Source organism: Balaenoptera acutorostrata, chromosome 2 (assembly GCF_949987535.1).
Source record: "Balaenoptera acutorostrata chromosome 2, mBalAcu1.1, whole genome shotgun sequence".
Taxonomy (NCBI): domain Eukaryota; kingdom Metazoa; phylum Chordata; class Mammalia; order Artiodactyla; family Balaenopteridae; genus Balaenoptera; species Balaenoptera acutorostrata.
Window position 1 is genome coordinate 60534523 of NC_080065.1, and position 12030 is coordinate 60546552.

The window sequence follows — 12030 nt, forward strand, 5'->3', positions numbered from 1 at the left end:
AAATGCACAATCTCAGTGTTTTAATAATGCTGTTTTAAAAATATACATCTTGTTTTGGAGATTGAAGACCAAGAATCAATAGTTATAATATCATAAGGGATTATTCAGATTGACTGGAATGTTTAAAGAGCATTGGAGAAAATGAGGACATTGGTAGATGATGAAGACAGTAATGATTATGTATGGGTTTTAAAATTGACTTATACTTAAGAAAACTGGAAATGACTCAGTGCTGAGGATATAGTGGTTAACAAAACAATCAAGAATCCCTGCTCTCGTAGAACTTCCATTTTAGTAAGGGAAGACAGACAATCAGTTAAAAAAAGTCTGTTTCCTATACGCTTGGGATAAATTATATTCAATTTTATGTTCTTAGAGCCTTAGTTAAAGGCCTAGATTTATGATGGGTGCTTTTATGAATTATACCCAGAACTTCTACCTTCACCTCTTGTCCTCTTTTCTTGTTTTGTTTTTCTCCTTAGCACCTGTCATCATCTGACACCATGCATTTAATTTACTGTCAGACAGGATAGGATGGTATGCTGCTGTGACAGAGAACCCCCAAAATCTCAGTGGCTTACAATAACAAGTGTTTATTTGTTATCACGCTACTTGTTCATCATGGCTTAGCTCTTCCTTCTGGCACTGAGGCTGGTGGAGGAACCTCTTCTTAGAACATTCTTGGTCATCATGTCTGAGGGGCTAGAAATATGGTGGAGCACACTGGCTCCTCTACCCATATTTTTTGTTGTCTGTCTTCCCCCCACTAAAATATAAGTTCTGTAAGAGCAGGGATTGATTTGTTTACTGCAATCTCCTCAGCACTTAAAGCAGTTTTCAGCTCATGGTAGGCACTCTGTAAGTGTGAAGAAGGACTTTATGAATCTGACTTTGTGGATTCTAGGGAGTCTTCTCGCTTGGAGTGGTGAATGATTCACACCTCAGAAACAGACGGCTTACATGCTTGTGTGCAGGCATAATGCGTCCATCTCTACTTACCGTGTTGTGGGCACTGTGCTAGATGCTGGGTGTATACAATATATACGTAAATAAAACAAATTCTCTCTGCTCTACATGGAGTATACAGTATAGGGGAGGGAGACAGACATTAAATATATGCTTAAATATAAAGTTACAAATTATTATAAATGTTACAAAGGAAAAGAACAAGCTTCCATGAGATAGAATAAGAGGGATGACCTAATTTGGATTAGGGAGTTAACGAAAGTCCATTTTGGAGAAGTAACATTTAAAACTGAGATTTGAAGAGTCAGTAAGAGACTCATCCTAGGGCAGGAGTGTTCTAGGCATTGGGGACCGTGGATATGAAGACCCAGATGTGTAAAAGAGATCACATTCTAGAAAGTAAAAAATGCTTACTGAAACTGAGTAAGGAGAGATGGTGGTTAGAAATGAGGTTAAAGAGATAATCAAGGACCAGGCTTTAGTGACGGTTTAGGTTTTCTCCCAGAGCAGTTGGAATACATTGAAGAGCTGTATGCAGGGGCGTGACATGATATGGTCTGCATTTTTAAAGCTAATTCTGACAGTTTCGTGAAGAATGGATTATAGTGAGGCCAAAGGAGAATCAAGAGTCCAATTTGGAAGGCAGTATCATAGTCCAGTGAGAAGGATGAGGGTCAGTGTGGTGGCCTTGGAGAAGGAGACAAGTGAATGCATTTGGAGGTGGCAGGGGTAGGGTGAATGGGAGAATTCTAAAGGGATTCAAGATCTCTTCCAGGTTTTGGCTTGTAAGCCTATGTGTATAGAGATGAATGGCAGAGGCTAGATGAAGAGTTGTTAGTTTGAGGAGTCGGAAGAGCGTGAGATGTTCAGTTTTGAACATGTTAATTTTGAGCTGCATATACCTAAGTGGAGATATCAAATGGGCAGTTTTGGAGGCTGTAAGTAATCTGGGCTGGACATAATATTCACATCCCTTATCCACAATTCTGAATTCCAAAAGCTCTGAAAACCAAAAAATTTTTTTCCAGAACTCATTTGGCAGCAAAACTTGAACCGATGTGAGGCTAATTTATAGTCTCTTTATCCTACTTAGACTGAATATACATGTTTTCCTTTAGTGTTCGATAAACAGATGCCACTGCAGATCCTGTTGGTAGTATTATGAGATATATGGTAACAACACCATGTTATCTTTATTTTAAAAAATCCAAAATATTTAAATTCCAAAACAACTGGTCCCAAAGGTTTTGAATAAAGGATTGGGCCTTTATAAAATAGGGGCTGGACAGTACACACAGCCATAATGACATCACCTTGGATAGAGTGTGGGGAAATAGTGGCCAAGCTCCGAGAGGTTCATCATTGTCAGTTTGGGAGAGGAAGAGATGCTGAAACCCAAGTAGGAGAAGCCAGAGAAGGAAGAAAACTGGGAAATGTAATGTCATGGCAGCTGGGAAATGATAATGTTTCAAGAAGGGCTTAGTTTGTTAAATGAGGCTCCATCTCTAGTGAGATAAAAAGTTTCAGTTTCTATAGCAACTGAGGTCATTGTAGACTTCAGCAAGTTCTCTTTTATCTTTTAAATCATTAGGAACACTCCTTTATAAGGCAGTTATTGATTTGTTAATTTCCTATCAAAATGATTAGTTTCTATCAGTGAAAATGTTTGCCTTTCAGTTATTTAATTTGAAAGAACAAATTAGAATTTGTTGGAGTCAGTGTTTTTTGTTTGTATATATTATCTTATAAAGAATCTTCAGCACTCATCTTTCCCTCTCCTTATCTCTTTCTGCTTCCTCATTATATTTTTTAAATTGCATTTTAACTGTTTATCTTGCCAATTCCAAGATGGAAACATTAATTTGAGCAGATGTTTAACCATGGTGCTTTTAAATAAAGATGATGGTATACTGTGCTGACGTGTATATGTGTTCTTTCTCGTGTTCCCTCCTTGTCTTTCTCTGTCTGTGTCACACACACACAACTGTAGGACAGGTTAACTTTTGTTTCTTAATAGACAGTAGACTTTATTTTGGGTTATTTAGAAGGGAAAAGAATTCTTTTGCTTCTCTACTTTCCTTTTGTTCCAGGCCAAGCGGGTTGACTTAATCCCAGTGGGAAGGGGCCTGTCAATCTAGTGAGAATGAAATTTGGGTGGCAGGACATATATTTACCTGGGGTGAAAGAAGTTAGAATTTACTTGGAGTACTTGTGATGTAAATTTTTTCATTTGAGCTGAGAATAAGCATGATTAAAATTGTGACTCTGTGCTTATGCTTTTCACCACTGTCGGTTAATGACACTTAAAAAACTTGAAACAGTAAGGAGATTTTGTTTACTTTGAACAGTTTGATGGCTAGTTCAAGGAAATTTGAGATTTGCTTGAGCAACACCCTCAGATTAAGGAGTTTTAGTATTAGAGTGCTTTTCTATCTCTCTCGTGGCTGACAAAATTGTACTTTTTAAAAAAAACTAATATAACAGTACATATGAACACAGTGAATTTGAAATTGCAAGGAGGAAAAACTCTGATTTGTTCAAGAAGGTTTATTCATTTATATTCAAACACTTGATACTATGTTCCCACTGCTGAATAACTCTGAGCTTATTTTGTAGTCACTAATTTTGAGGAATTCTGATATTTAGCAGTGTCCTCCCACCAAAAATAAAGCACAGTTTCAAGATTGTAGCTGAATCATGCTTTTAGTTTCTGTTTGGCTTCATGCTTCAGGATATTTCTAAATTATTAAGGATCTGACTTATTCAACGTAGGTGTTTCAAAAGAGAATGAGAAGAAGGCACAAGTTTCCTTGGAATTAGGGATCATCCATTTGAAATCAGTGGCTGTTTGACCAAGCTTTCCTGGATTTGGGACTACCTGTCTATGAGAAAATATCTTGTTCATTAAATTGCAGAAATTTAAGCCGAGGGTGAATTCTTATAATATGAACGTAAAATAGGATCATGCTCCTCCTGAATGTTCCTCAGTTCTTAAGAGTAATTCAGGATCTTGCAGTATTGGTATTCTCATTGGACTTGGTCAAAATTAGTCAAGACAAGCACTCTATTTTAATTCTTATCATTCCTCATGAATAAAATGGATTTAAGTTTTTGGATTTTGTTGCATTACTGCCAAAACTATAATTTCACCATAATTGATTTTTTTTTTTAGAAGTTCAGACCCTTTACACAAATATAGACATGATTATTTGGCTTAGTGATTTCTGATCATGTAACTCAGTGCTGAAGAAAATTGGACATTAAATATGGGATGAGGGAATTTAATTTGATAAACTAACTAGGGAAAAATAGCAGACATTTAGGCCTGCTCCTTAGAGCTGATGTAATTTGGCAAGAAAGTGGGTAATCAGGTTTGTGCACTGGAAATGACAAATGTATTTTTGTTTGGAAATGACTAGTTCAGCATTTCCCAAATCCTGTTTTGAGGAATATTATTGTTCTGTGAGATATTAATAGATATTCAGAGAAGAAGAAAAAAAGGGTTGTGTGGTCAAAGAAATTTGGAAGACACTGGGTTAAGCAGAGTGCAACAAGTTTTGTTACTTGAGTATTTTTCTCAGTTACTTCAGTTTTTAATACGTTTATTGTGAAGCCAAGTCTAGCAGTGGTTTTCTTCCTGGGGAGTAAATATCAGAATAACCTGGGATTTTTTTTCCAAACAACATTCTTACCTCTTTCCAGCCCATTGCCTAAGTAGTCGTGGAGGATCTATTTGTTTTATAGTTTGAAAACATTCTCCAGGTCATCTGAATCATCTCTACCTTCAGTTGAGAACTGCTGAGACAGAGTGTACATACAGGCTTTCCCAGATTTCTTTGACCGTAGACTGTCTCTTTTGGAGACTATGTATTAACATTTCAAGAATTAGACCTTTTGAAAGTCTATGGGCTAGATTGTAAAGTCGTTAAGAAGTAAACTTGTAGTTTTAGCTCTGCCAACTAATTGTTTTTCAGTTTTTGAAATACTTCTCCCTTGGTTTTCTGACACTGTTCTCTTCTGGGTCTCCTTCTGATTTTCTGACCATGATTATAGATTTTAATTTGTGTTGTCTTCTAATTCTGAAAAAGTCATATTTGCCTGAGAAATGATGTAACAAAAAGTTAACTTTTTTCGATGCTATATTTTTCGATGCTAGACTCATTTGTCTAGAAGCGTTGTTAAATATTAAATAATAATGATAACTTGCTAAATTTGGTTAGCTGTATTAAGATGACTTCTAAAAAGTGTTTTGATTTCAGAATATATCTGTGTGTGTGTGTAATTTTTTATATTCGCTACCCAGAAATTTCAAGATATTGAAGAAACTCATCTCATTCATATAAAAGAAATTATAGGATCCTTGTCAAATGCTATAAAGGAAATTCATTTACAAATAGGCCAGGTACGTTTTTACTTTTATTGAACTGATTCATGAGAATTTTATGTTCACTTCTGACTCTAAAAATCATAACTCATAACATGATACTGAATTATTTCAGGTAAAGAATATGTATTTACATGTATTAAGTACAAAATAACCTGGATTTTACCATCCTATCAAGGATGATAATTTAAATTAATTATGGAGTTAAACTTCTGAAGTTAACAATTTTTGAATATTTCTTTATTATAAAGTTTTACTATTTTAAAATTTAGAATAGCAACTTCAGTAAGTTATAGAGCTTGTGCTTAGAAATTTTCCAAAAATATAAAAGTGCCTTAATGATGACATTTGGGGTGCATTGAAATATAGTAGAAAAAGATGAAGTCTGTTATTCTTGGTTACTAAAGTCCTAATACTATTTTCATTGCTCTATAAGTTTTATTTATCATAAGATTTATGTCTCTAAAACACTCAAAGATAGGAACAGGACACTGCCTTGACTTCTAAGGCTGTGAGACCATATGTTAAGGGGTTCATGTAAAAAGTGGTTTGTATCCATAGATCTACTAACAGTGTTAGGTAACAGAGCATGTTAGGCAAATGAAAGTTTTCAAAGGCTCTGGGTCAAAAAATATATATTTTGGTATAATGAATTTTAATTGTTTTGTGGAAGTTTTGTCTGAAATACAGTAAGACTATTTATGGAAAGTGAAAAAAACTTATCTTTATTTCATTTTAATAGGTCCATGAAGAATTTATAAATAACATGGCTAACACTACAGTTGAAAGCTTGATACAAAAATTTGCTGAGTCAAAAGGCACTGGGAAGGAAAGACCTGGTAAGATGACAAACTTTGCAAGGAAACATATTCACATTTTCCATCCAGTAACAAATGTGTTTGCCTTTAAATTCCAAAATTGCAAAATGGAGCTTGGGAGATACCTAAAAGTCTGTGTGAAATCTCAGATATCATTACTTTGTGTCTGATGGTATGTTAGGTTTTTGTTTTGACCTTCAGTAGTTAATAATTTAGTACTACTTAAAGTGGTTATCATACCTTTACTAAATTAATATATTACAGTTTATTTATACTTTCAAAAGTAGAGTTAGCAACTGAAGGCCATTTTAATAAGACAAAGAGCGGGAGAGAATATTAAGCCCTCAGAGCATTGAGGCCAGTGGAGAACATTTCTTAAAATTTAATAACTTTTTTCTTTCCTCATTCACATATCTATTTAACAAATTTATTTATTGAGTGCTAATAGTATTCTGGGTACTGTTTTAGACACTGGGGAATATACCAGTGAGTACAGGCATCCTGGTTCCTATTTTATGAACAAATGATTACAGGTTTCCTTAATCTTACTTTTAATAAGCATGTTATGTTATATCAAATATAATAAGCACCATTCTCTTCTCCTGCTCAGCATACTTACAGTCTTCGAGATTTCTTTTGTTTTGTTTTGTTTTTTATTTATTTTTGGCTGCGCTGGGTCTTCATTGCTGCGCACAGGCTTTTCTCTAGTTGCGGTGAGTGAGGTCTACTCTTTGTGGCGCGCGGGCTTCTCACTGCGGTGGCTTCTCTTGTTGCTGAACATGGGCTCTAGGCGTATGGGCTTCAGTAGTTGCACCATGCGGGCCCTAGAGCACGCGGGCTTCAGTAGTTGTGGCACGTGGGCTCAGTAGTTGTGGTGCGCAGGCTCTAGGGTGTGCAGGCTTCCGTAGTTGTGGTGCACAGGCTCAGTAGTTGTGGTGCACAGGCTTAGTTGCTCCACGGCATGTGGGATTTTCCCGGACCAGGGATCGAACCCAGGTCCTCTGTGTTGGCAGGCGGATTCTCAACCACTGTGCCACCAGGGAAGTCCCAAGCCTTCTAGATTTCTTGAATCTATCTATTAGTTACTCTACCATATTCTTGCAAGATACTTGTTTTCACTCCACAGGTAAAAATTATTCAGTCCAGTAAAGAAGTTAAAGTATAGTTTAGAATTCAGGAAAATGAATATGTGATTTGTAGAGAAGTCTGGGAGCCATTTTTCTTCAGTGCAGTTCACAGCTAAGGCTTGAAACCTAAATCATCTTCACTTCCTTTTTCCCATGTTTCGTTAAGTTTCCAATTGTATTGATTCAATTCTGTTAGTATTTTTCCCTTCAGACCTTCCTTCTTACCTACCTCATTGAATACAGCAGCAGGTTTCTAAATACTGGCACAGTAGAGATTTCTCTAGTCTATTTTACATGTTGTAGCACATTAATGTTTTGGGTATATAATTATGAACTCATAACTGCATTTCTCATAAATCTTTGACTTTTCATTATAGACAGAATGAAATTTAGATTCTGGACTTAGATTCAAAGCTTTTCGGGAATCTGCCCTTGCCCAATTCTTTTTTTTTTTTTTTTAATAGATTTATTTATTTATTTATCTATTTATTTTTGGCTGAGTTGGGTCGTCATTGCTGCACGAGGGCTTTCTCTAGTTGTGGCGAGCGGGGGCTACTCTTGGTTGCGGTATGTGGGCTTCTCATTGCGGTGGCTTCTCTTGTTGTGGAGCACGGGCTCTAGGCGCGCGTGCTTTAGTAGCTGTGGCTCAAAGGCTCTAGAGCACAGCCTTAGTAGTTGTGGCACACAGGCTTAGTTGCTCCACGGCATGTGGGATCTTCCCGGACCAGGGCTCGAACCCGTGTCTCCTGCATTGGCAGGCGGATTTTTAACCACTGCGCCACCAGGGAAGCCCCTGCCCTTGTCCAATCTTTAGTCTTACTTTCTATTTTTCTTTTCTGGCACCCTCCATTTCAGCCAACCTGAATTGCTTGCTGTTTCCTATCCATATCCCCGTTTTGCCCTTGGTACCTTAGTTGCCCTTATGTCTACTCTAGAAAATGCTATATCTCACTCATTTTTCAAATGAATAAACTCTTAAAAAGCCAGGTCATGTGTTACTTCCACCATCAAACAGAGAACTTTGTACTTTTTTTTGGCATTGTTGGTGTCTACCTTAAATTTTAGTAATTGTGCTCTTATGAAGAAAAGTTCTGTTTTTGATTCATCTGTTTATTATGTGTAAACAGTACATTTTTGTTGAATGAATGAACAGATGGGCATATAAGGTAAGGTTAGGATGTTGAAGAGGTTGGAATGGATGGATTTGCTATTAGATAAGTCTTGGTGAAGGAGTAGTAAATAATTATGGTTAAATTTAGTGAGTACTTACTTTGTGCCATGTACTATGTCAACTGCTTTGCAGGCAAACTTTGATCTTCAGGAACTCTTTGAAGTAGGTACTGTTATTCCCATTTTACAGATGATGGAAATATTGAGAGGTTAAATTACTTGCCAAAGCTAAGTACATGCCAGAATACTGGGATTAAATTTCAGGATCCTTGACCTCAAGGCCCATGCTTTGGAGAAATTAGAATAGAACTAACTAAGTTTACATATGTAGGAGAATGAGGATGCTGAGATACATAACTACAAAATAGTGTGAAACCCGAAAATTCATTGTAAAGATTAAATTGTAAGTGAAAACCAGTTAAGAGAGGTAAAAACAATTGAAGAATCTTTATATAGAGCATTTAGAAGTATTGGTAGAATAAAAGGAAATGTGTATTGGCTGGTTAAAAATGCCTGAGACAGAACTGAATAAGGTTGATAGATTGTATCATTATCAGTATCCTGTTTGTGACATTATATTGTAGTTTTGCAAAATGTTATCATTGCAGGAAACTGGGCAAAGTATACAAGGAATCTTGCTGTATTTCTTTTCTTTTTTCTTTTTTTAGAACTGTACGTGAATCTACAATTATCTCAAGAAAAAGTTCAGTTACTCTTATCATTATCTGTGGTATAGCACACTACTTAGCCCTGTGGTTTGTGGTCTATTCTTTACTACCAGTGAGACCTATAACCCTCAGTGCCCTCATCTATAAAGTGCGGATAATAATAGTACCTACCTCATGGGGTGGTTGTGAGGTTTTTATTGAGTACTTAATAAATGGTATTTTCTAAAAATTAATACATACCTTATTAATAGTTAGCTACTATTGGTTATAGTTTATAAATTTAAATTTAATGGCCTCAAGATATATGGCATGTAGAAAATTTCTGTAACTAAATGGTAAGAGGGAAGCCAAGATTGATGGTGACATGGGCTTTCCTAGAATTACTGAACCCAGAATTAGGTGACTGTTTCAGGCTGACTGTTGACATTGTGTATATAGGTGACTGATTTTCAAAATAAGTGATCTAGAACTAATTTAGGGGGAAAAAAGGGAGTGGTGTGGGTGTGGAATGGAAAGAATAAGTATTACTTCTCCAGTTGACTTGCTGTGGGTGAAGAGTTACAGCTCTTTCGTACATATTTGTTCTATTTATGTCACTAGAGGGAGTCTATTACAGTGATGGAAATTTTGTGTTTCTCAGAAAAATAACACGTGATTGTGGATTTTGTTTTGTAAGAAGTATTCTAACCTTGAGTTGTATGTACTATTTTACTGTTAACATTTTTTTTCTCCTGTTTTGTAAGGGCTCCCTCTGGTGGATGAGTTCTTCTGTAAACTGGTTTTAGGCCTACAGGATACACATTTTAAAAAGAAAACAAGAGGCCCAGTTCTTTAAAAACTTTGTATAACTGAAGTTAACCTATTTCTCTCGCACTGAAAATTTTCTTTAGTTAGTTTTCTGTTGAGATATATAACCTCTAACTTTATGTCTCCAATTCTCCTATGTAAATCAAACATTTTGAGAGCATTAAATTTTTTTCCTATTTATTGAGACTATTTTATACTAATATATGTAGTGTCATTTTTGTCATTACTTTTTTTTATTGAGATATAAGTGACGTATAACATTGTATTAGCTTTAAGGTATGCAACATAATGATTTGATATATGTATGTAATGCAAAATGATTACCAAAGTAAGTTTAGTTAACATCTATTCCCACACATAGTTAAAAATTTTTTTTCTTGTGATAAGAACATTTAAGGACTACAGTTGGCCCTGTCTGTCCGAGGATTCCACAGCCATGGATATGGAGGGCTGACTGTATTATGCCATGTAAGGGACTTGAGCATCTTCGAAACTTAGTATCTGCAGGGATCCTAGAACCAATTGCCTTCGGATACTGAGGGATGACTGTACTCTTTTAGCGGCTTTCAAATACATAATATAGTATTGTTAACTAAAGTCACCATGCTGTGCATTACATCTGCAGGACTTATTTTGTCTTATAACTGGAAGTGTGTATGTTTTGACCACCTTTACCCGTTTTGCCTAGTGGGGGACACCCCCCATCTGTTCTCTGTATCTGTAAGTCCAGGTTTTTTTTAGATTCCACATGTAAGTGAGATCATACAGTATTTGTCTTTCTCTGACTTATTTCACTTAACATAATGCCCTCAAGGTCCATCTGTGTTGTCACAAACGGCAGGATTTCCTTCCTTTTTATGGCTGAATATTTTGTTTGTATGTGTGTGTGTATATATATACACACACATATATATATATGTATATATAGATATACACACACCATATTTTCTTTATCCATTCATCTGTCAGTAAACAGGTTGTTTCCATGCCTTTGCTATTATAAATAATGCCACACTGAACATGGTAGTACAGATATTTTTTTGAGATGGTGATTTAATTTTCTTCAGATAAATATGCAGAAGTGGAATTGCTAGATCATATGGTAGTTCTATTTTTAATTTTTTGAGGAACCTCCAGACTGTTTTTGTCATTACTTTTTCAGTGTTGTAGTGCCTTGCCTTCTGGAATTTGAGTGTATGGTTTGAGTATCAAAGCACCTGTGGTCTGAAAGAGTCATGAATAAACAGGTGTTTTCTAATTTTGAATGTCTTGTTATGTTCTAATGACATTATTCTAGTATTTCTACCCATTCTCATATGTTTTAGTTGTAAAAGGAGATTAAAATCCATATTTTTGAAATTTCCTGTTTTACAGTCATTCTGCTAATTTCACTGTATACTTTTCATAAAAGTTAAGCAAGTTTCCATTTATAAGAAACAAAAGGATAGATAACTTAAAGAAAAAGTTGGTAGGCCATTGTCTAATATGTTTAAATAAAAGATTTTTTTGTAGAGTTTATTTATATTTTCATTATATGATAATATAGGTTTATAACTTCCATTTGAGGACTTCCAGGGACTATAATGTGTTTAAAGATACAAACAGAAAAAGCCCCAGAAAGGTAGACATAAAATATTGAAACAGCCAGCCACAAAGAGAAAGGGAAAAATGAGATTCTTGTGGTCAGACTGGCTAAATGTGAAATTAATTTATTAGTTTAGATATTTGGAATATTGTAGCTTCTACATTAGGTATAATATTTTAAAGTATGGGGGTGGTGGTGGCAGTGGGATGAATTGGGAGATTGGGATTGGCATATATACACTAATATGTATAAAATAGATAACCAATAAGAACCTGCTGTATAAAAAAAATAAAATAAAATTCAAAAGAAGTGAAAAGAGATCAGGTCAGTGGTTACCAGTGTCAGGGGGACAGGGGGTGTGGGGCTGGGGAACTGAATGAAGGTGGTCAAAAGGTACGAACTTTTGGTTATAAGATAAATAAGTCTTGGGGATGTAATGCAGAAGATGATGACTCTGGCTAACACTGCAGCATGGTGTATCTGAAAGTTGCTAAGGGAGTAACCC

At 35.6% G+C, this 12030-nt stretch overlaps 1 protein-coding gene across 2 annotated transcripts in view; it reads left to right on the forward strand.

Annotated features, from left to right (window-relative positions):
* FCHO2 (FCH and mu domain containing endocytic adaptor 2) overlaps window positions 1–12030 on the forward strand; it is a 113452-nt gene that overhangs the window by 39488 nt on the left and 61934 nt on the right. For both annotated transcript variants that reach the window (XM_057541651.1, XM_057541652.1), the window contains exons 7-8: window positions 5270–5368; window positions 6093–6189. In XM_057541651.1, coding sequence (XP_057397634.1) covers window positions 5270–5368; window positions 6093–6189 — 196 coding nt within the window. The remainder of the gene's footprint in view (window positions 1–5269; window positions 5369–6092; window positions 6190–12030) is intronic.